General features: G+C 35.8%; 1 protein-coding gene across 1 annotated transcript; it reads right to left on the reverse strand.

Moving 5' to 3' along the window:
• Positions 1-15,416: 15,416 nt before the first annotated feature.
• On the reverse strand, positions 15,417-17,795 carry LOC145166964 (B3 domain-containing protein Os01g0234100-like). Its single transcript, XM_079086018.1, has 7 exons — positions 17,574-17,795; positions 17,374-17,460; positions 17,028-17,059; positions 16,807-16,948; positions 16,511-16,717; positions 16,315-16,405; positions 15,417-16,187 (listed from the first exon to the last, which is right to left on the reverse strand). Exons 1-7 carry the CDS (start codon positions 17,742-17,744, stop codon positions 15,553-15,555), a joined length of 1,365 nt encoding a protein of 454 aa, XP_078942144.1. The 5' UTR covers positions 17,745-17,795; the 3' UTR covers positions 15,417-15,552.
• Between the last annotated feature and the right edge of the window lie 5,920 nt (positions 17,796-23,715).

Genomic DNA, 23,715 nt, shown 5'->3' on the forward strand with positions numbered 1-23,715 from the left:
TTGTCTTATTTATTTATCCTTGCGATGACATGTATGAAAAATTGATGTTTGAATATTTCTATTATTATCAATGATGGATTTGAGTCTTAATTAGGATATTTGTGGAAATGTCGAGAATTTACCAAATAGGGAGAGTTTCTCATCGCCCAAGTTTCAATTGGACAGAAACTTGGAATCATACAACTTGGTTGCGTGATGAATGAGAAACCTCATATTTGGAAATTAGACTAATTCTTTGACAAAGTGTCAAGTGAAGGACTAGGAGATCGAGTACACCAGGTTGTGAGTCGATCAAGTCCACCACAAAAGTGATAAAGATATTCGTCATGATTTACTAAAGTTTAGTAAATATGATTATACTTATAAGATTAAGTATAATTCTGAGTTGATTGAAAAGGTTTCAATAAATGGCAGAACGAATAAGAAGAATCAAGAAGGCAGAAAGATAAAAGTTTCTCTATTCTAAGAAGAAGGGTGAGTACCTTTTATTGTGTTTTATGATAAGTCTTAATGATTAAGAACCATATCTCAATTGATCCTCTAAGTGAGTCTTAGTACATTTGTATGTCTAATAAGAGGAATCGAGAATTGTGGAAATGGTTAAATCAAGAAGTCAATCATATTTCGTTCCAAAATCAAGTCTTAGAGTCATACTCCAAGATTGTGACTTGAGTGACAAGTCTTAAGAAGGTTTATAACACTCATCAAATGTAGAGTTTGGAAAAGTTTTCTTATTATTGCACATTAGAAATTGGTAAGTTGTGTTGTCTTGTATAAGACGAAGACCAACTAGGACCAATTATGTGAAGTGTTTTTGTCTTGATAAGAACTGCACTAACTCTTGAATATTTGTTTTGTCAAGGAAAGTTCCTTGATAAGAGAATCATATATGTCAAGAGGTAAGTGGGGGTCTCAATTGTCTTGAAAAGTTCAAGAGCTAATCAAGAATAAACCAATAGTTAATCACTAGCACACGACTTGAGGTTGGCGACCTATCGTGTTGACATAATTTTGTTTCTATGCCATTCCAGATTAAGTCAACTATGCAATATGAGTTCTATGAGTTCTCAATTGGATTGCATAGAGGGAAGGCACCCTGATCAATGGAAAGTACATTGATAAGGTAAGGGTGAGCTGCTTAACAACCTGGAAGCAATGGTGGGCATTCATGCTGCCATAAGGCAAGAAATCATGATTGAACAAGTTCAATCCATATGAGTTGGATTTGTCACAAACATTGTCTTATGATTGTTGTTATGACAAATTCACATGGATAGGAACACATACACTTTAAAATCTAAGTGCCATAAGGTTTCTCTCCATCATGAAAATGATTGTGAGGAAATGCTTTCACTAAGAGAGATTTTAAGAAAATTGCAATTGTGAAAATTGTATTCTTAAATTCGATTATGATTACGGCATCCCTTTTCATGGTTCGAATTGTGAGATTTGGCAATTGGTCTGAACATTTGGGACTCAGTAACATAAGTTCTGAATTTCTTTAGACACACGTGTGAGCTTTCTAAGGCAAAGGTGTATGAGGTTAAGAAGCTTAGATAAAGGCTTATAAAAGCATCAGGTATTTAGAAATATGAACTTAAGGAATTCAATAAGCATTGTTTTCTGGAAGTTCAAATGTTTTCTGAATATATGTCAAAGCTAGTGGGAGCATAAGTGTTATGCGTGTATGGTAATAATCATCGTGTTAGTGGGAGCATGATTATTATTTCAAGTATTGCAAGTTAGCAATATTAATTATAGAAAACAAAGATTCACTTTGCCAAGTTGTAGGGGTTGAAAAGTTGTTTTGCTATAATTAAGGGAGAGAATATTATACTTCATTTCAAATCTAAAGGCTTAGATTGTGGAATTTTAATCAAATTTAGTCAAATATATATGAATGATGTGTTGGAATGGTTCAACATGAGGAAATTCTATATATGGAAAGGATAATTGCATTCTCAAAATTTGGTTATGATTACGACATCCCTTTTCATAATCAAAATTGTGAGAACATGGCAATTAGAAATATTATAGCAGAAGACTGGTAAAGTATCACGTCTTCATGTGAGACATTATCAATCGTGTTCTATACGCTTTGGGTATAGGATCGATTGCATATGCCATAATATTCGACCGTTATAATTTTCCAAGTGCCTGGGGCATTAAGAGGGAAAAAGGACTAGAACCAAGTTTGAATAAAATAATTAAACAACTGTCAAAGGACGATCTGAGGTTCGCTAAGGATTTGTTGCTTGTGAGTAGTTGGAAGTATAGTATTGGATGGACCATGTTGACATTATTTTGAATAAATAAGATTCTATTTAGAATGAGTTGTCATATGGCAAATATGGAAATGTTTCCAGATTGGGAGTTGGATATTGAGAGTTTATGTCTAGACTAGAAACTTTTATGCAAGAAGGATGTTCAAAGGAATGTACTTTGAATGTGAGACTTCGCGTCTATGGAATTGTCTTGTAACAATTTCCGATAGAATACCTTGGAATTTCATTAGCCGAGTCTTGGTGACTTTTGTGCTATGACATTACGAAAGGGTCATTGCATAAAATGTTAGAATCTAACATATTCTATTAGTGGCAAGAATGTTGTTTTCTTACATTGATGATAATGATTGGGAATTGTGAAAAGAGTTTCATTGGAAAGTTTTTCAATTGATCTATTTCACAAAGTAAGGATCATAGGTAACATAGTGTGCATACTTGGAGCATGGGACATCTATTGTTGTAATTCAAGTAATAAGTTGATTATCCGAAACATTAAACAATGAATAATGAGTAGTCAATATGGTGTTTAAATAAAAGTGTTTTGTTTACGCTCAAAAAGTTTTGGGGCCATATAGGATTAAGTATTATCGTTGTGTTTCATTTTGCATGTTTTGACTTCCAGAATAACTGGGTTATTCAAACCTCCACAGTCGGTCATACGTTGGAAGTAAGTATGAAGGAAGACTGTCATGAATCTGTCTGTAGATTGTCTAAAGTGTTTAGACATAGCACAAGTTTGTTGCAGAGTTCATGAGTGCTTTGATAAGATTAAAGTATTGGATTAAACCCACGCTCACTTGAATCACTTCATGGATTTATCACGGGTGATTAGTGAGACGATAACATTGTATATTCTTGAAACCGAGACGTGTGAGTTGTTATTTGTTGGTCGGTTGCACATTGATGATAAGTAAACGCACCAGTAACTTGGTGTTATAAAACTTATTATTGTGTGTGATTCGATTAGCAGGTGCAAGCAATCATTTGAGTCAAAGTTTATCCATTCTTTTTACCTAAAGTGGGATAAAAGCGATATTTGTGGGCCCCTCGATGATTTAGTGATGACACCCTAAGCGCTTGGCCAAGCCGGGACTAAGTTGATGTGTTCAATTGTAGTCTGTTGTCAGTCGTCATAAATCAGATATCGGGAAACAATACATAGACAGAGAAAATGATTTAAATCCATGTCTCATGTCTATACGATATCTTGAGAATGGAGGAATATATAATCCCTTATCTAAAGGACACGCTATCTGATAAGATCAGAGTTGACAGCGGCTTTTGAAAGCTACGATTGCTGATCAGGTTCTGAAGTTATACAAAATAGTTATTAGACTTATCCAAGTGGGAGACTGTTGGATTAGTGTCTAAGTCCATAACTATTTTGGTATGTACTTGACCCGATTATGAGCATGGTCCTTTTGGGTTGCCTTCACCATAGCAATATGAAGGATGAATTATGGAGAGAAAGGTTTAATTATGATTTATTAATATATTATGAGAATAATATATTAAAGGAGAAATCATATTGTTTAATTAATATTAGTCAATAATTAATTAAGAATTAATTTTGTGGCTAAAAGAGATTAATTAAACTTAGGGGACTGGAGTTGTAATTATAAGATAATTACAATTGGGCTATGGATCACCTAATAATATATAGGTTGGACGAATTCTATGGGAAGCCCACAAGGAATTCGTCCAAGGGATATGTTAAAGGAGTCCATGGGCTGTTTAGGGCCTAAGCAGTCAGATTAGGGTTTCCTAGTTGCAAACCCTAATAGCCTACATGTATATAAAGGACCCATATGCCCCAAAAAGGTGGCTAAGTGTTCCTTTAGGGTTTCCAGCCATTTTTGGCGTCTCCTCTCTCCTCCCTCTTCATCTAAGTTGCTTAGTGGTGTTTGTGACTCCATTAGAGGTGCAACACTTGAGGCACTAAGCTTTCTGAAGCCAAGAATTGATTGTTATTACTATATAACAATCAAAGGTAATTACTAAACCCTTATTTCAGTTCATGATATGTTAGATCTAGGGTTTATGGCTTTGGATAATCAATTGCATGTTCATTAGACAAACTAGATCCAAAGCTATTAGGGTTTGCATGTACACCATAGGAATGATGTAGTGCTCTAAACCCATCACCTTCTACCAAATTCATGGGACACTTCTAGCCATCGAGACCTCATTTTTATGACTAAGGACCCCTCCAAGGGCCTGAAAGGATGACTCAAAACATCCAGGGCATGTCATGCACAAGATGGAGCATTTGGGACCAAAAGAAACATAAACAGACCCAAACATGAGGTATATCAAATAAAACATAAAGGTATGAACTTTATACCTTTAGATGGTGGAGAAGAGAGCCAAACTTCCAGATCCAATCCTTGCTTCAAGCTTCCAAGCTTCTTGATGCACTTCTCCTTCCTGTTAAACACCAAGAACACACTTTAGGGCTCTCAATCTCACTCTAGGAGGCTAGGGTTTTGCAAGAACGGCTCTAAGACTTTGGAGGCTGAAAAGGTGGGGGTAAAATGAGCCATAAGGGTGCTTAAATACCCCACAAACCCTAAAACTTATGGTTTCCTTCAGACACGACTACACCCAGCGTACATACATGTACGCCCAGCGTACTAGGTGATGGGTTTTATGCATAAGAAACAATCCTATGTGCTCATACAAACCCTAATGCTTGGATCTAGGTTTCTCTATTGTACATGCTTTGAATCCAAGACTTACAAAACTAGATCTATCATATATAATTCGAAATTATCATAAAGAAAACAGATCTAAGTGGTTTACCTCTTTCAAGTAGCTTGAATCCTTTGTAATCTTCTTGATCTTGAGCTTAGAGTCACAATTGTAACTCCTCTAATGGTTCACAAACCCCACAAGCAAGAAGGCAATATGAGAGAGGGTGAGAGGTGCTAGAAATCGGCCCTAGGGTTCTCTTAGAATGAAGTCTAGCCGATTTCCATAGCCTAGGGGTCTTATTTATACTTGCAGGCTACTAGGGTTTCAGTCTAAACCCTAATGGACAGCTTAGCCACCAAGCAGCCCAAAGAACCTTCTGGAATAAGGCCTTGGACGAAAATATGATGGATCCCCATCATAATTTCGTTCCCCCTTAAGTCCATTAGGTTTCCTTAACCCGAAACTTAACTATCATACATTTGACAGTTTATACCCCTTTATTTAATTAATCTCTTTTAGTCACCAAATTAATTCCTAATTAATTTATGACTAATACTAATTAAATAAATATGATTTCTCCTTTAATATATTATTCTTATAATATATTAATAAACCATAATATTCTCTCTTCTCCTTAAATTACCTTGTCAAGTTGCTTTGGAGAAGGCAACCCAAAAGGACCATGCACAACCGGGTCAAGTACATACCAAATATAGTTACGGGCTTAGACACTATTCCAACAGTCTCCCACTTGGATAAGTCTAGTAACTATATCTCACATATGACTTCAGAATCCGATTAGCAATCGTAGCTCTTATACTTCGCTGTCAACTCTGATCAACTTGTCCTTCAGATAAGGGATCGTATAATCCTCCGTTCTAGATATCATGCTGACAATGCTTATTGTCCAGCACTTGTTTCTCGATTTCCGATTTGTTTGACATAGAATTTAATTGAACATATCAACTTCACTCCGACCGGGCCCGGCACATAAGTCAAACCAAATCATCAAGTGGCCAAGATATCACTTTTATTCTCATAGAATAAAAGGAACATATCAACTTCGACTCATATGCATCTATTATTCACTAATTGAATCATGCACAATAATACGTTTTATAACATCAATTTACTGATGCGTTTACACATCATCAATGCATAACTAACTAGCAAACAACAACCATATCTCTGAGTTTTAAGACTATATGATATTATCGCTTTGCGATCACTTAAGGCAAAACACCACGAAGTGATACCAGCAAACGCGGGTTTATTCCAATGCTCAAATCATATTCATAAGCACTCATGAAGTTTGCAGCAAACCTTTGCTATGCCCAAAACCTTTTAGACAATCTACAAACAATTCATGACAGTCTTCATTCATATCTACTTCCAAAATATGACCGACTGTGGACTGTTTGAATAATCCTATCATTCAGGAAGTCAAAACATGCAAAATTGAAACAATAGATAAATAACCAACACAATATAGTAGCTTTACTAAAAAATAACACAATTTTATTTATTCATCAAATGTCAAGTACAAACTATCTATTTCACGTTTCCTATCTAATCCAAACTTATATCATCCTTCAGCCCAATGCTCATAGTGTGCTGCAAGTGTTTGACCTTACTCAGTCCCTTCGTAAGGGGATCTGCTGGGTTTTCTTCTCATGATACCCTCTTCACAACGAAGAGTCCCTCTTCTACCCGATGTCTGATAAAATGGTATTTTCTGTCAATATGTCGAGATCTCCCATGATCTCTCGGTTCCTTGGTCAAGGCAACCGCTCCTTCATTATCACAGAAAATTTCCATCGGCTCCTTTATGGATGGCATAACTCCAAGGTCTCCAATGAAGTTCTTCAACCATATAGCCTCCTTTGACGCTTCGCTTGCCGCAATGTACTCTGATTCGCATGTTGAATCAACTACGGTCTCCTGCTTGGAACTTTTCCAAGTCACTGCTCCTCCATTTAGGGTAAAGACCCAGCCTGACTGCGATCGGAAATTATCCCGATCCGTCTGAAAACTAGCGTCACTGTACCCTCGTACCCTTAAGTCATCACTCCCACCGAGGACTAGAAACCATTCCTTGGTCCTCCGCAAGTACTTAAGAATATTCTTAACCGCAATCCAATGGGCTCTACCAGGGTTCCCCTGATATTTGCTAACCATGCTCAAAGCGAAGGCCACATCAGGTCGAGTACAAGTCATAGCATACATGATAGAGCCTACTGCGGAAGCGTAGGGTACTCGGCTCATATCAGCTATCTCTGCCTCTATACTCGGGCTTTGAGTCTTACTCAACTTGGTATTGCTTTGGATTGGCAACTCCCCTTTCTTGGAATTTTCCATACTAAAACGCTTTAGTACCTTGTCCAAGTATGTATCCTGACTGAGTCCTATCAGTCTCTTTTCCCTGTTTCTTACTACCCTTATTCCCAGAATATAAGCAGCCTATCCGAGGTCCTTCATAGCGAAACATTTCCCAAGCTAGGACTTGACCTCCTGCAAGGTTGGGACATCGTTTCCTATGAGTAGTATGTCGTCGACATACAATACGAGGAAGCTCACTATACTCCCACTGGCTTTGACATATACACAAGATTCATCTTCGCTTCGCAGAAAGCCAAACTCTTTAACGTTCTCATCAAAACAAAGATTCCATCTGCGAGACGCTTGTTTTAATCCATAAATGAATTTCTCAAGCTTGCATACTCTATTTGGATGCTTCGCATTGACAAAACCCTCCGGCTGATTCATGTAAACATCCTCAGCCAACTTTCCATTAAGGAAAGCGGTTTTCACGTCCATCTGCCATATTTCATAATCATGAAACGCAGCTATTGCAAGCATTACCCTAATAGACTTTATCTTCGCAACTGGTGAGAAGGTCTCATCATAGTCAACTCCGGGAGTTTGAGTAAAGCCCTTCGCAACCAATCGCGATTTATAAGTATGCACTTTCCCATCCATGTTCGTCTTCTTCTTGAAGATCCACTTGCACCCGACTGTCTTCCGACCCGGTACATGATTAACCAAATTCCAAACTTGGTTGTCGTACATGGACTGAATCTCGCTGTCCATCGCCTCTATCCATTTTGTAGACTCCGGGCCTGCCATGGCTTCCTTGTAGCTGCTAGGTTCGTCCAAATTTACTAGTGTACTATCACTAATAAATGTATCCCCTTCAGTAGTAATATGAAATCCATACAACTGGGGTGGAACACTAGCCCTAGTGGAACGTCGAAGAGGTAAGGACTCGTCAACAGGTTCAACAGGAGTTTCCTCCTCAGGTTGAGTGCCAGTGTCAGAGGTTCCTTCATCGCTTTGATCTTGAATCTCTTCAAGTTCAATTTGCCTCCCACTGTCTTCTTGGCTTATCAATTCCCTTTCTCGGAAAACTCCTCTTCTAGCAACGAAGACAACATTGTCACTCGGTCTATAGAAAAGGTAGCCAAAAGACTTCTGCGGATAGCCGATGAAATAACACTTCTCACTACGAGGTTCGAGCTTGTCGTGAGTCTATCGTCTTACGAAAGCCTCGCAAACCCAAACCTTGATATGTGCCAACGAGGGAGCCTTCCCTGTCCACATTTCGTGAGGAGTCTTGGTAACCTTCTTGGTGGGAACTAAGTTAAGGATATGGGCGGCAGTCTCTAAGGCATACCCCCAGAAAGCTATTGGTAACGAAGTCCGACTCATCATAGAACGAACCATGTCCAACATGGTCCGATTACGTCTCTCAGCCACACCATTCAATTGTGGCATCCTCGGAGGCGTCAATTGCGAAACAATTCCGCATTCCTTTAGATAGTCGTGAAACTCAAGACTTAGGTACTCTCCTCCTCGGTCTGACCGAAGCATCTTAATTTTCCTGCCCAGCTGATTCTCCACTTCATTCTTAAACTCTTTGAACTTTTCAAAGGTTTCCGATTTTTGCTTGATTAAGTAGATATACACATATCTGCTATAATCATCTGTAAAAGTCACGTAGAAGCGGCAAGCATCCCTTGTGGTGGATCTAAAGGGCCCACACACATCGGTATGTATGAGATCCAATAGACCCTCACCCCTTTCACAAGTGCCAGTAAAGGGTGACTTGGTCATCTTCCCAAGTAAACAAGATTCACACGTGTCATCGTCCCTAAGGTCGAATGACTCCAACACTCCATCCTTTTGGAGTTGGGCTATGCGTTTCTTGTTGACGTGGCCAAGGCGACAATGCCACAAGCAATCTTTGTCTAGACTAGTAGACGAATCAATATTCAAAACATTATTTCCTAAATTATCAACAACCATCACAGATTCATAAATCCCATTACAAGGTAATGCATTGAAATAAAAGACACCATTCAAATAAACATTAATAGAACCATTACTATTATCAAAAGAATATCTGAAACCTTGTCTAAACAACCCATGAAATGAAATAATGTTTCTTGCCATATCTGGCGAATAGCAGCAATTGTTTAAATCTATCCCTAACCCATTACTCAACACTAAAGAATAAACACCGACTTTGGTCACAGGCGACGATCTTCTGTTTCCCATAATCAGGTTCATCTTTCCATGTTCCACCTCCCTACTTCTTTTTAGGCCCTGCATATAAGAACAAATGTGGTAACCACACCCTGTATCAAGAACCCATGAAGTAGCAAATGATGAGTTATTAGATTTAATAGAATACATACCTGCAAAGGTGGGCTTAATCTTCCCATCCTTTATATCTTGCAGATACTGAGGGCAACTTCATTTCCAGTGGCCCTTTTGGTGACAATAGAAGCACTCTGCTTCCTTGGGATCAGATGAGGGTTTAGCAGGGCCTGCTTTGGTCCCACTTGAGGACGAACCATCACGGGGCCTCCCCTTATGGTGGCTCTTACATGGAGCCTTCCTCTTTTTACCCTTTCCTTGACCTATTGCCATCACAGGAGCGGCCACAGCAGGGGATGGTGCAACGGATTTGTCTTTGAGGTTGCTCTCAGCAGTCCTTAAAAGTCCTTGGAGCTTGCTCAAGGAGACCTCCTCCTTGTTCATGTGGTAGGTCATCCTAAACTGGTTGTAGCAGGAGGGCAAGGAGTGGAGGATTATGTCGATAGCCAAATCCTCATCAAACTTAACATTAAGTTTGAGAAGACGATCAACATACCTCTGCATTTTCTGCAAATGAGAGGTTAGGGATTCTCCACTCCCCATCTTAGCGGTGATCATGTTAGTAATGATCTCATAGCGCTCTTGCCTCGCGCTCTTGCCTCGCGCTCTGGTGATACCTGTCCAGCAAATCCTGATGCATTTCATACGGATACATGTCCTCATAGGACTTTTGGAGTTCAAGGTTCATGGTGGCCAGCATGATGCAGTGAACTTTCGTAGCATCACGCTCGTGGGCCTCAAAGGCGGCCAGCTCTTCAGGAGTAGCAACATCTGGGATGATCTTTTCAAGCTTTTCATCGAGGACATATTCTTTGTCCTCGTAGCGTGTGATCATGCGAATATACCTCATCCATTCGTTGAAGTTTGACCCATCAAATGTCACTTTCTGACACAGGTTCATCAACGAGAATGACCCAGAAGCGTTGTTGTTGTTGTTGTTTGCAGACATCTGAAAAGAAAGGAACAAAGTTTGATTAGAAATGAATCCCTAATTAAACACCCAAATAAGAAATTAGGGCTAGGATCTAACAACTTTATTTACAACTTAGAAAGGGATGCCGTACTCTAAAAGTAAATAATTTGAAGGTAAGTGAATGACGATTCACTAATTCTCACCATGAAAAACGAAAAAGAAATTTAGGTTTTAAATGTATTGAAAACTCCTAGATCTTTGAGATTCATTGAACTTTTTCAATGGCATGTTTAAATCTCGATATGCATTTCAAATTTGCGACTGGGATACCGAGGATCGCAAACAAATTGTGAATAACCATGCGAATCAACATGGTGCACTCAATGTCTCTATCACCTAATCAATGTGCCGGTAAACCACACACGCTCCATTGATCTATGACAAACATCGAGTCACCCTTCGCTACCAATGCCATCCCCAAATTGATGTGCCGGTTAACCACACGCGCTCCACCAACGTTTGATAAGGGTACGAAGTGTAATTCCATGGATTAACATCATTTTCACATTTTACTCTAAAGTAACTAAGATTGGGAATTTGTAAAACATGTAGTTACTTTGTATTTTTTTTATTATACTTTTAATGAGGAGAGGGTTGCCCTATCCTACCCGTTCGGCTAACGACCCTCCACCAGTCAAGCAAGCGGTGGGTGTGAGTGTACACCCATTAAGCGCCATTTTATAGGCAACAACCTTATACCCACCTTATAGACTGACTTCGTGAATGAGGCCTACTAACGGTAAGACTAGCATTTTAAGTTATACATATATATATATATATATATATATATATATATATATATATATATATATATATATTAATTAAGCTTGTAATAATATATAATAGTATAGGGTTGAATTTTAAACTTGTAAAATTCTAAGGGTTTGAAATTTAAATTATTCAAAATTAAACTTTTAATCACAAAATTCAAATTTCAAAACTTGAGGGCAAGTTTTGAACTTTTCAAAACATAAGGGATCAAATAACAAATAATTTAAATTAAACAATTAATATCATAATTATCTATATTTGACCTAATCTTATTTTAGTCATTAGATAATTACCAAATAATTTTAAATAATCCATATTTCTCATATAAACAACCAATATTCAAAAGATTTGAAATTATCTATTGTTTTGGCAAGGATAATCATTTAATTAAGATAAAATTCGGATTTTAACTTCAAAAAACGATTTAGGCATCAAATCCAAGTCAAAATAGCAACTAAATCACGAAATACCCTCTGCCTGACGCACGAACTCGCCGAGTCAGCTCTGAACTCGCCGAGTAGCGGCCAACTCGCCGAGTCCAGATACTGACTCGCCGAGTTGAGTCGGGCAGAGGCAAAAAACTCGATTTTCAGCAAGTAAAACAGTTAAGCATCACATACAATTGAAACCAATCAAGGCTCTGATACCACTGATGGGTTTTATGCATAAGAAACAATCATATGTGCTCATACAAACCCTAATGCTTGGATCTAGGTTTCTCTATTGTACATGCTTTGAATCCAAGACTTACAAAACTAGATCTATCATATATAATTCGAAATTATCATAAAGAAAACAGATATAAGTGGTTTACCTCTTTCAAGTAGCTTGAATCCTTTGTAATCTTCTTGATCTTGAGCTTAGAGTCACAATTGTAACTCCTCTAATGGTTCACAAACCCCACAAGCAAGAAGGCAATATGAGAGAGGGTGAGAGGTGCTAGAAATCGGCCCTAGGGTTCTCTTAGAATGAAGTCTAGCCGATTTCCATAGCCTAGGGGTCTTATTTATACTTGCAGGCTACTAGGGTTTCAGTCTAAACCCTAATGGACAGCTTAGCCACCAAGCAGCCCAAAGAACCTTCTGGAATAAGGCCTTGGACGAAAATATGATGGATCCCCATCATAATTTCGTTCCCCCTTAAGTCCATTAGGTTTCCTTAACCCAAAACTTAACTATCATACATTTGACAGTTTATACCCCTTTATTTAATTAATCTCTTTTAGTCACCAAATTAATTCCTAATTAATTTATGACTAATACTAATTAAATAAATATGATTTCTCCTTTAATATATTATTCTTATAATATATTAATAAACCATAATATTCTCTCTTTCTCCTTAAATTACCTTGTCAAGTTGCTTTGGAGAAGGCAACCCAAAAGGACCATGCACAACCGGGTCAAGTACATACCAAATATAGTTACGGGCTTAGACACTATTCCAACACTAGGGTGCGCCCTAGTACGCTCAATGTACCCACATGTACGCTTAGCGTACTCCTTCTGGCCACAAAATTACAAATTTGCTACTAGGGCTTCCCATGACTACTTCCGTCCAATCCAAGGGGCAAAATAACATACATTAAAAACCAAATGATGAATTTAGAAATACCTGAATTCTTGGTATGTTACATTCGAGTTGGTGAGATGGAAGGTTTGGTTTTGAGGGTCTAGAACTTTCTAGAACTTCTGACACAACCTCTTCACTGTCATTTAGTGGTGGAGTTGGTAATCTTTGACGCTTGTTTCTCTTTGTTCTGGTATTGATTGATAGTGTGTTGGTTTCTGTATTATTACAATTTTAGTCCCAAAAGTAGTAATATTATTTTGAGAAGAATCAAAAATTTTGCAAAAACCACAAATAATGACCAAAACTGAAAGAGAATATTTAACGGGGACAAAATTGAAAAAAAAATCAACTGTACCCGGCACGAAGAAATCTCTTAGATGGGCGGATGCGAATCTGGATCTGTCAACGGAGCAATTCCATTCCAGTCGTAGTCTCTATACTCAGGGACCAAAAATGAAATTTACAGTAACAGACCTCTTGAAATGGAATTTTGTGTTTTGTGTGTGCCTCTGAATTCAAAAGGTTAGACGCACATTCTTCTTTGTTCATATCATTCGCCCTAAGTATATAAACCTACAAATTAGAAACATAAGTTAGGATTTGTTACTTATTTTTCTCGTTAAGTGATATATGGATGAATGATATTTACGAAATATCTATATATAGATTAAAATATTAGTCTTTATCAACAAACTATATCCTACTAGGCATATCTCTCTCTCTCTCTCTCTCTCTCTCTCTCTCTCTCTATATATATATATATATATATATATATATATATATAAAAGTTTGGTTCAATGTTAAATCCATTAAGATTTCATGTCCATAACAAAACGACGGAAATTAAAAATGAGAAATATGTCACCTTCAATTTAGGTTCTTCAACTAACTGGAAGACTAAAACGTCCCCTTCAAGCAAGTTATGTTTTGTTGCAAACTCTTTCCATCCTTTACTAAGTTTTTGACTGCTACCAGCAATGTAACTAAGATCATACTGTATTTATTTGTGGATTCAGAAGTCATGAACAAATTAATTACGAAATTGTTTCAAAGATAAAAACCAAATCAAAAAGTTGAAGAAACAGTAGATCTACCAGATAATAATTACTAGTACGTGCAATTGCTTTCGAAATCGATATTACACAAGTGGGAAGCTCGATTCCTAATTCTAGGCTTGATGGAATCTCTTTAGCTCGAATAATAACAAAAGAGTTGTATATATGTCAAACTAAGATTCTTTCCTTCAAAAGAGAAGGAACAAAACAATCTAAAATGAAAGCATAAGTGACCTTACACTATTGATGTTGGAACGATCAATAGCTACCTCTACCTAATGATGAAATCAATGATTGAAAAGGTAGATTCGCAAAAGAAATCTTTGAAGAAAAAAAAAGACTTACATTTTCTCCACTTGACCTAAGAGGTGGATCATCTTTCTCCGCAACAGTTGTAGAAACGATATATCTCACCACCTTGAACTTTCTCTCCTTGTCCATATTTTGTAATAAAGAAGTGAAGGAAGGAGGAGACAGAGACAGAGGGTTAGGGAGAGAGAGGCTTTTCCAGCCACCGGAGTTGCCATCAGTGACGGAGCTTGAAGTTTTGATTGGAGGGGGAGGGGAGGAAGTCAAATTTTATAGTTTTAGGCCTAATATGTAGAGTTATAGGGAAGAAAGAGAAGAGATTGAAGATGAAATGGTCGATCGCACAACCTCGCCCGAGTGATAGGGGGACAACGCCCTTCATCTGTCAAATTTATATTTAGGCCCCTTGAAGATGAAACTTATAATTTACGTTTTTTTCTTTTTAAATTATTTAAATATTTTTAAATTTTAATATATATGTATATATGTGCGCTCATTATATAAAGTCTTTTTAGTTTAGACAGAGACCAAAACCTCAAACAAAATTCATTCATCCAAAATTTTAAGGCGTTGAACATTTTTCTTCTAAAAAAATACATACCACACGACCATTTTTTGTAGTTATGTCTTAATACAATTATATATATGGATTTTTAAGCAATATATCTCAAGGTTTGTTATTGTCATCAAACTTTAATAAAATATCGCCTTAAGTCATATATGTATATAAAAATGAATACTAATAGAAAACTACATATAAAATAATGTGGCTCGTTACGACCGATAAAATTATATACAAAATGAATTATATACAAAATTGTCGCGCCTTACAAATAACGTGGCTCGTTACGACCGATAAAAGCTTGAGGATTGACATTACCTCAAAATGGTTTCAAACCTGATGAAGTGGCACGAAATCCAAGCAGATGAATTATTTCTATCGGATCCGTGATCACACTTGGAATGTTTTTTCATTGTATCCCCTCTAAAGACAACTATATTCTAAAGCATCTTAAAAGTTGTGACTTGTGAGAATTGCCACATGAAATTATCGTTTCTAGCTCCCCTTCAATTGAGTAATGTTGTTTGTCAAATGTATAAAAAAACCGGAAAATTTGAAGTTGTAGGCATAGAAACAATCCCCCAATTACACATACACTTTGACCCAAATTAGTTGAACAATATTAATGCAAAGAATAAATAAGTTATCAAAATTCAAAACCATCTCCACTTTCTACCATGGTGCATTAACCTCTTCTTGAAACTTCACCTCATGCTTCCCAACCTTCTCTTTTAAACCACCCACAATCGCATCCAACTTTCCACATCTCTCCTTCAACCCCACAATCTCATCTTCAATTCTTTTCTTTTCAATCTTCGCTTCATTATACTTTTGAAAATCAAACCTACTTTCCCCTTCCAACACAAATCTTGAAAGTCTACGTATTCTCTCTCGTAAAAATCCAACTTTCATCCCCAAAAATTCAAACGATTTCAAGGAATTATCCCATACACCGAATTCCTCCTTAGTTACCGTGACCTTGCACTTTTTAATCTTGTTTGCAATTTTTACAGTTTCACCAATCATCCCAACTACCAACTTGTCATACAAATCTTCCGGAAGACAATCATGAAGCAACTCTTTACGGCTGTTACATAGATTGTAGTAGCTCATTTTTACATCTTCCGGAAGCTCTGAGTCAATACATTGACCTTTGACCATGATGTGGAAATCTTGGAAGGTAGATGGAAGGTTTGGTTTTGAGGTTCTAGAACCTTCTAGAACTTCCGACTCACTGTCGTTCAATGGTGGAGTTGGTGATCTCTGACGCTTGATTTTCTTTGGTGTGGTAAATGTTGTATCCGTTTCTATGTTGTTAAAAATTAGAAAATATTAAACAAAATGAACCAAAACTGCAAGAGAAAACTTTATGGGACCAAAATTGAAAAAATCGGATAAACTCAGGGACCATAAATGAAATTTACAGAAACAGACCTGGAATTGTGTTTTCTGTTTGCGCCTCCAACTCCAAAAGGCTACGACCACCGTCTTCTTTGTTCATATCATTCGCCCTAATTATATAAACCTACAAATTAGAAATTGAAGTTAGGTTTTTTTTCTTATTTTTCCCATTTCATGAATTTGAAGATTTGATGTTCATCAAGAAGAAATAAAAAGAGAAAGATGTCACCTTAAATTTAAATTGTTCGATTAACTGGAAGATTAAAACGTCCCCTTCAAGCAAATTATTTCTATTTGCAAACTTTTTCCACCCTGCACTAAGTCCATTTTTGTGAGCGATGAATTTGATATGATGTATCTTCCTCTTTTCATCTTCAATGATCATATCACTGTCTGTTTTTGGTAAAAACAGCTTGCTGAATGGCTGTGGAAAGCTCTGCATTCAGGAGAGAAGAACAGATGATGAAAATTTTCATAGATATAAGTAAAAACTGAATCAAAAAGTTGAAAAGACAGTAGATTTACCATCCAATAACCAGAACCAACATGTGCTTTCGCCATCAATTTTATACAACTTGGATGTTCGCTTCCTAGACTTGACTGAAACTCTTCAGCTAGAATCATGGCAGGGGAGCTTTCAACAGGAGATTTAGAGCATTTTGAGGAGCTGTATGTCAACTAAACACCATTACTTTGACGAATTTTTCATTTAGAGAAGAACAATGTAGAAATGAAGCAGATCTTACCTTAAACAATTACTGGAAGGATCGGTGATTACCTGTTGATGAAATTAATGATATGTAAGTTCCATTTATGTCGTTTAAACAGAAGAGATATACAGGAAACATGGAAAAGGTCAAAAAATAGAAATTTTGAATGTAACGTTAAACCCTAAACCCCAATAAAGGAAAGATGAACGGAATTGATCGGATTCTAAAAGGTTCTGTGAAGATGGATAGCTATTAGCTAACACTACGAATTAATAATTCCGAATAATCAATTTGGTAACAAAATCCACATTAATTGGGCAATTGAAAAGCATGATATCGATAACAAAAAGAATCGTTTTCTATGAAATAAAATAAAACTTACGATATTAGGTTTTGGATGTATCTTTTCCGCATTGATTTCATCTGTAGAAACGCCATATCTCACCGGCTTAAACTTTCTTCGCTTGCCCTAACAGAACCACAACCAGATCCAATATTAATCAACTGGTGCTTCTGCAAATGCATTGAAAATGACATACGTATAGGTGCATGTATGGATAAGAAAAGAGAAAAGAGAGAGACCAATAAAGAAGTTGAGGAGGGAGGAGGTGGAGTGATAGGGAGAGAGGTTTTAGATTCCGCCAATTGGGAGATAGTGAAATCGTCTTCATCAGAATCATAAATGCTTTTATGCAGGTGGAGATCGGAATTTTGTAGGGGAAAATTGGATTCTTCGGCCACCGGAGCTGCCATAACGTAAAGGGTTTTAGGGAAGAACAGGTAAGAGAAGAGATTGCGGGAAAGCAGCGGTGAAGTAGGAAACAAATTTCAACAAGAGGTGGGTTTGAACCCTTTTTTTTATTTTTTTAGTTTTTTTTTTCTTTTTATAAATTGACTAGGTTATAACCCGTGGAAACCGCGGAAGGTGCAGTTAAAAATTTTATATAGACAAAAAAAAGTAATATTTATTTTGAAATTTTGTATAGAAGTTGATTTGTTAAAAAAAATTAGAAATAAAAAAAACTCCACATGTTAAAGAGGCGCACTAAAAAGAGATATGTCATTTTTAGATTTTGTTTATTAGAATAGGTAGATTGTTATATATCTATCATTCATTCATATTCATATTGTTGCCATTCAAAAAAATTCAAGATTTTGTTTGACAAAAAAATTATATTTAAAATACTTTTTCAAGTATATAAAATTTTACTTCTTGTAATTTTTATATAAAAAATAGTTTGTAATTATTAAGTCAATTAAATTAGTTGCTTAAGTTTTTTTATAGTTTTATCAACAACTCTTATTTGGTTTATCTAAACATACATTTGCATCTCACAAATTCATATCTGCATATTTAAACTTATTTGGTTTATGAATACATGAATTAATTTAACAATTAAGGGATAACGCTAAGTAATTTACCAGATCAGACGCAAATAAAAATAATATTTCAGATTCCCAAACAGATGGCCACTACCATGGTAAAAGCATATCATTTTTGTTGTTACAACCGGATAGGATTTCAAAGCAAGAAAGCGGTTCCGAAAGAGCCTTGATATAGGGTAAAGTCTTTGACATTTTGCCTGGCAAAGCCGCATGTCTCCACTGCGAGACATTTTTACAACACCTGGTGCACCCTTTAGGGTATCAGCATTCTGTGTTCAGACAAACAGATCAGCATTCTGTGTTCAGACAAACAGTTGGCAGGTTTCAAAGAAGATAACAAATAGAATGATAAAACTTAAAACCAATATCAGTGGCACCAAGTAGGATACACAACTTACCATCACAACAAATACTTATTGTACATGAGCATTTACAATTAAAGCCAGAGATACAGTATTATTATCCTATGCATCATTTATGTGTTGACTAAAGGTACAAACTGACCCCTCTGTTACATGGTTATTAGTAATTCCAACTTCAAAACACTAAAAGTTAACTTCTATAAAGGTAATCATTGTTCCTTCTCTCCCTCATAAAAATAGATTATGAATTCACCTCAAGGTTGACTAAAAAACTTGAAACTGTTACATTGTGTCCTTCACGTCATTAACAGTTGAAGGGTCTGAAGATGACAAAGCAGCATTCACGTCTACATGGGAATAACCCGTCTTTATTTGTAGGGGAATAACATATCTTTATTTGTACAACCTAAAATGAAATATTAAAAAATAAATAAATAATTGTTTAAAAAGAATGGAGATTGAAAATTCAAAAGTCAACTTAACTTATATGGTGGTCAATATGGATCTTGGATATGAGGTTACAATCATCTATGTATAATTGAAGTGCATACATGCTCCTTTTTTAAAACTGGAATCATGTCACTCCAATCAAAAAAACGTGTTAATTTTAGATTATTGTTTCTTTTTGTGTAAAAATATGATTACAAAAATTAAAAAGATAAAATGAAGAGTACCTTGATTTTACCCTGGACGTGAGAGGCTTTATGTTTTGATTCAGCCCATAACTGATAAACTGGCCATATATGTGAAAGGGTTTTCAGTGTTTCTACTTTCTACCATAGCTAGAGATTTTGAGTGAACTAAAAGTTGAAACCCCGTTCCTAAAGAAATAAAAGAATGGGATTTGAAGAAATTTGCTTTGAGATTAAATGAGGTCTCCCTGAGATAGTGTGTGATGAAGGAAGATGTTGATGAAGTAGAGAACCCAAATGAGAAGAAGAATGGTGGCGCCGATAACTGAGATCCTGGCGAACAGGGGGTAGAAAGGTTGGTTTAGCAGCCATGACTACCATTAGAAGTGAAACACTCTAATTTCAATAACCATATAACCAAACAATAATTTACCACAAACTAAATTCACATTGATGTAGAAAGTGACTTACGCTTTCATATCTTGTACTCCTTAGACTTTGACCACTCACCCTCCCATCGTTGGTTCTATTTAATCAAGGTTCTTATAGAACCATTGGCTACAAAATAATACATCAGTTAATGTTGTTTACACATGAACTAATTATTTAATTAATGCAATTTTTAAAATTATGAAATAAATGCCCTACCTGAGAGGAGGGTTGTCTTCTTCAACATGCTCTCGAGAGCAGGGAACATCTGGAGCGCCACATTGATCTTGACCAAAAGAACACTAATGAGATGCTTATGATATCCATACACAGATGCTTACTATATCCATAAACAGGGAAATCACCAGTTATGAAGAAAACCATAATCGAACCATAGTTTCCTAAAATTAACGATATCAGAGAATTATATGAGGGTAAGAAATCTGATGACATCTTGGGTCGTCGTAAGGTGGCTAAGGTGGTGATGATGATGTTACGGTGGTAGTGGTGGCGAGGCTAGGTTAAAGACAGTGAGAGTTATCAGAAAGAGAGAGACGATTTTTCAATTTTAGAATTCAAATGATTATCGAAGGTTTGATTTAGAATTGGATTGAATAATGAAGGAGATGAAACAACGAGGGTGTTTCCCCTTACTCATCCACGACCCAGCAGCCCCGAAATCACAACCGCTCGCTGCTTCTTCCCACCTGCGTCGCTTCGCTCTCGTCGACCCGGAGACTTCTCCTTCCTCACGATCTGCAATCACCGATACCTCTCTCGGTCCCCTTTCTGGCCTGCGACGAGCAAGGAACCAAGGATCGAACCCCCCAAAATCGAAGTTGGTGTTTGATTTCTCCTCTACTTGCAATGACGCTTTCGTTCCTTTTGTTGCCTTGTGTTGGGTACTATTCACAGTCTCCTGTTTTCTTGTTGTACGACGACGGACGAAGGAAGGGAAGGGTGTTGAGTTGGGTTTGATCGGTTTAAGCAGCGGGCCAACGGGTGGTGGCAGCGGTGATGTTGTGGTGGAGAAAGGTGGTCCTCGGTAGTGGTGGGGTGTTTCTTGGTGTTTCCGGTGGTTAGAGAATGAAGCAGCAACGAGGGGTTTTGGATGGTGTTTCTCCGACGAGTGGGTAATGGAGGTTGCTGCCTTCTTTTGGGTCTTAAAAAAAACACGAATGATCGTTTATGGGGAAAAGAGAGAGAGAGAGAGAGAGAGAGAGAGAGAGAGAATTTTTTCTTTTTTATTTTTCTTTTAATTATGAAAATATTTAAATAAATAAAAAAATTGAAAAAAAAAACAAAAAAGAAGGGTAAAATCGTCATTACAAATTTTTTTAAAGTAAATTGGACCACACTCGCAACAAAATGAAAACTTTGGGCCTGTGGTGCTAGTCCAAAACTTTTTGGACCAAAGTGACAATTTTCAGCAAACCACAGGGACCATTTATGCAATTTTGTCTTCTCTTTTCAAATGTCTTCAATGATTTTCTTTGTGGATAAGTTGTAGGAATGATGAGGATCATTTCATTATCTCCCAATAAAAACTTGTTTTTGTTGATTGTTCGATTCTTCTACCACATGTTGATTCACTTATTTCTGTTGATGGTCCGATTCTTGTACCACATGTTGATTCATCGATGTATCCAAGATGGTATGAGTTCAATTGAATGGTCATTAGTTGGCTTTTTCATTCTTTTCATAAGAACATAGCAGAAAGTGTTCTCTTTCTACAAACTGTACATGCTATGTAGAATGAATTAAATCAACTAATCTACCAAATTCAATAACAATTATATTCAGTTTTCACAAAATACGGATGATTTTTATACTTATTTGAATGACAACCATATATATAGTAGAAACGAAAGCTAGCTACACACTAGCAAAAAAAAATACACATAGATTAAGATTTTATTGGATGTTGCATCCACTGATACCACTTTTTAATAGTCTTTGCATTTCTTTACAAATCAATTATAAGAGTAAACAATAACGCGTTCCGATATATTCAGAATACCTAAATAACTGTACAAAATATCACATTGCTAATCATCCATACGAAGTTAACAACAAGACATGCATCAATCCACTAAAACATATATGAAGGGCTGAATAGAAATCATGGAAATCCATGTGTTCTAGATCTATTCATTAAGTGCTTAGTAACCATATATTTAAAACCCAAGTTTAAGTAAAATTTTACACTATAATATAATGCTGAGAGAAAACATTGGCTAAAGAACAATACATTATAAACTCTTCTATTTTCCGTTCAATTTGTTATATATATTTTTTAACAACTTGTGTGATGAACTTATTTTGTTAACAATTTATTATTGCTTAAACGGGTAATTTTTGTTAAGTCTGTCTTTATCAATGAACAAACTAAACTAAATATTTTATTAAAAAAAAAACTCTCATTTACATGCACATACACAAAACAACAGTTTCATTTCCCTTTTGTTAATTAATTAAGAATAAAAACAAGAACAATCATGTATTAAAAATTATTTTTTACTTATAATGAACTTTTATTATTTTCAATTGGAAGAAGTATAAAAAATTATTTTGTTTTAAAAAAACTATGATTTTATGATTTTGTTATTTTCATAAGGTTATAATAAATAAAAAAGAATATCAATCTTGCTCAAAAGTAATTATCAATCTGTTATATATTTATCTATTAAAAAAAGTCTAATTTTAATCTATAAAGTTTGGCTAAATAAATCAATAAACTATTCACCTAACTGGTTTGGTTTTAATAGTCATTGTTTTTTTTTTTGTAATATGACATATTTCTAATTAACATGTTTCTTTTGTTAATTTGTTTATTATAACATCTTTGTAATTGTTTCTTTTGTTAATTTGTTATTATAACAATCCTTTGTAATTATTTTGTTGGTATATTATAAGTTATAATATTGATATAATATTTTTAACATTTTTATCCTTCTGCCTTTGTGTTTCTTTATTAATATTTTTTTGGTATTTTTATCTTCTTAAGATTATAGAGTATGTTTAACAAATACTTTCCATTTTTTGAGTGTCATCTTAGTTTTTTCTCACTCTAATTTTCATTATCAAAAGCTTGAAAATATTCATATTTCACTACCTTTCACTATCTTTAATTAATTAATTTATTTTTTTTAATATTGTATATAAATATTATACTCGTTTTGTAGGGAATTAAAAACCATGAATTTTAATACTTTTTTTTATTAGTTTTTACTATATATATATATATATATATATATATATATATATAATATTAAAAAAACTAAAAAAATATATAAAAAAGACTGATCAATCACATAAGAAGATAGTGAGGGATAGTCTCCCCTCACCTTTTCCCGTACCCATGGTATAGTGTTCCGGGGTGCAAAGACTTTTTCCTCACTCCTTACCCATCGGCCTAAGGCAAAGGATATGAGTCATTCTTATCTTTCTCCATAGTCTTCTCCTTTATCCAAATCAACATCACATCATCCACTAGTCAAACATTTTTATCGTCTACTCAAACATTTTTATTGTGTGGTCAACAATTGCAAAATGTACAAATGCTAAAACAAGCTTGTACAATTCATGATGCAGTTGATTAAGGCGATATGAATGATGAAACATGATGTTCATTTACATGGTGAGAAGCTTGTGGTACCTAAAGGGATGGAATGGTGTTCATTTGCGGTGCCTCAACATTTTCCATCTCGAGTAAATTACACGAATGGTCCCTATGGTTTAGGGTAATTTGCGTGTTTGGTCTCTAACTTATTTTTTTAACTCGGAAGGTCCCTATTGTTTGTTTTTGTTACGCGCTTGGTCCCTGTCTTACCTAAAAAAAACTATTTTGCCATTGATTTTTTAAATTTAATTAAATAAACACACCCCCAACCCCACCCCTTACCTTACCTTACC

This window comes from Lactuca virosa, chromosome 3 (assembly GCF_052849685.1).
Source record: "Lactuca virosa cultivar CGN04683 chromosome 3, Lactuca_virosa_CGN04683_v6, whole genome shotgun sequence".
Taxonomy (NCBI): domain Eukaryota; kingdom Viridiplantae; phylum Streptophyta; class Magnoliopsida; order Asterales; family Asteraceae; genus Lactuca; species Lactuca virosa.

Coding starts and splice junctions, on each gene's coding strand:
- LOC145166964 (XM_079086018.1), bottom strand. CDS start 17,744: ATGGCAGCTCCGGTGGCCGAAGAATCCAATTTTCCCCTACAAAATTCC. Junction 17,060..17,373: donor TACATCCAAAACCTAATATC/GTAAGTTTTATT, acceptor TTTCATCAACAG/GTAATCACCGATCCTTCCAG. Junction 16,949..17,027: donor CCTTCCAGTAATTGTTTAAG/GTAAGATCTGCT, acceptor GTTGACATACAG/CTCCTCAAAATGCTCTAAAT.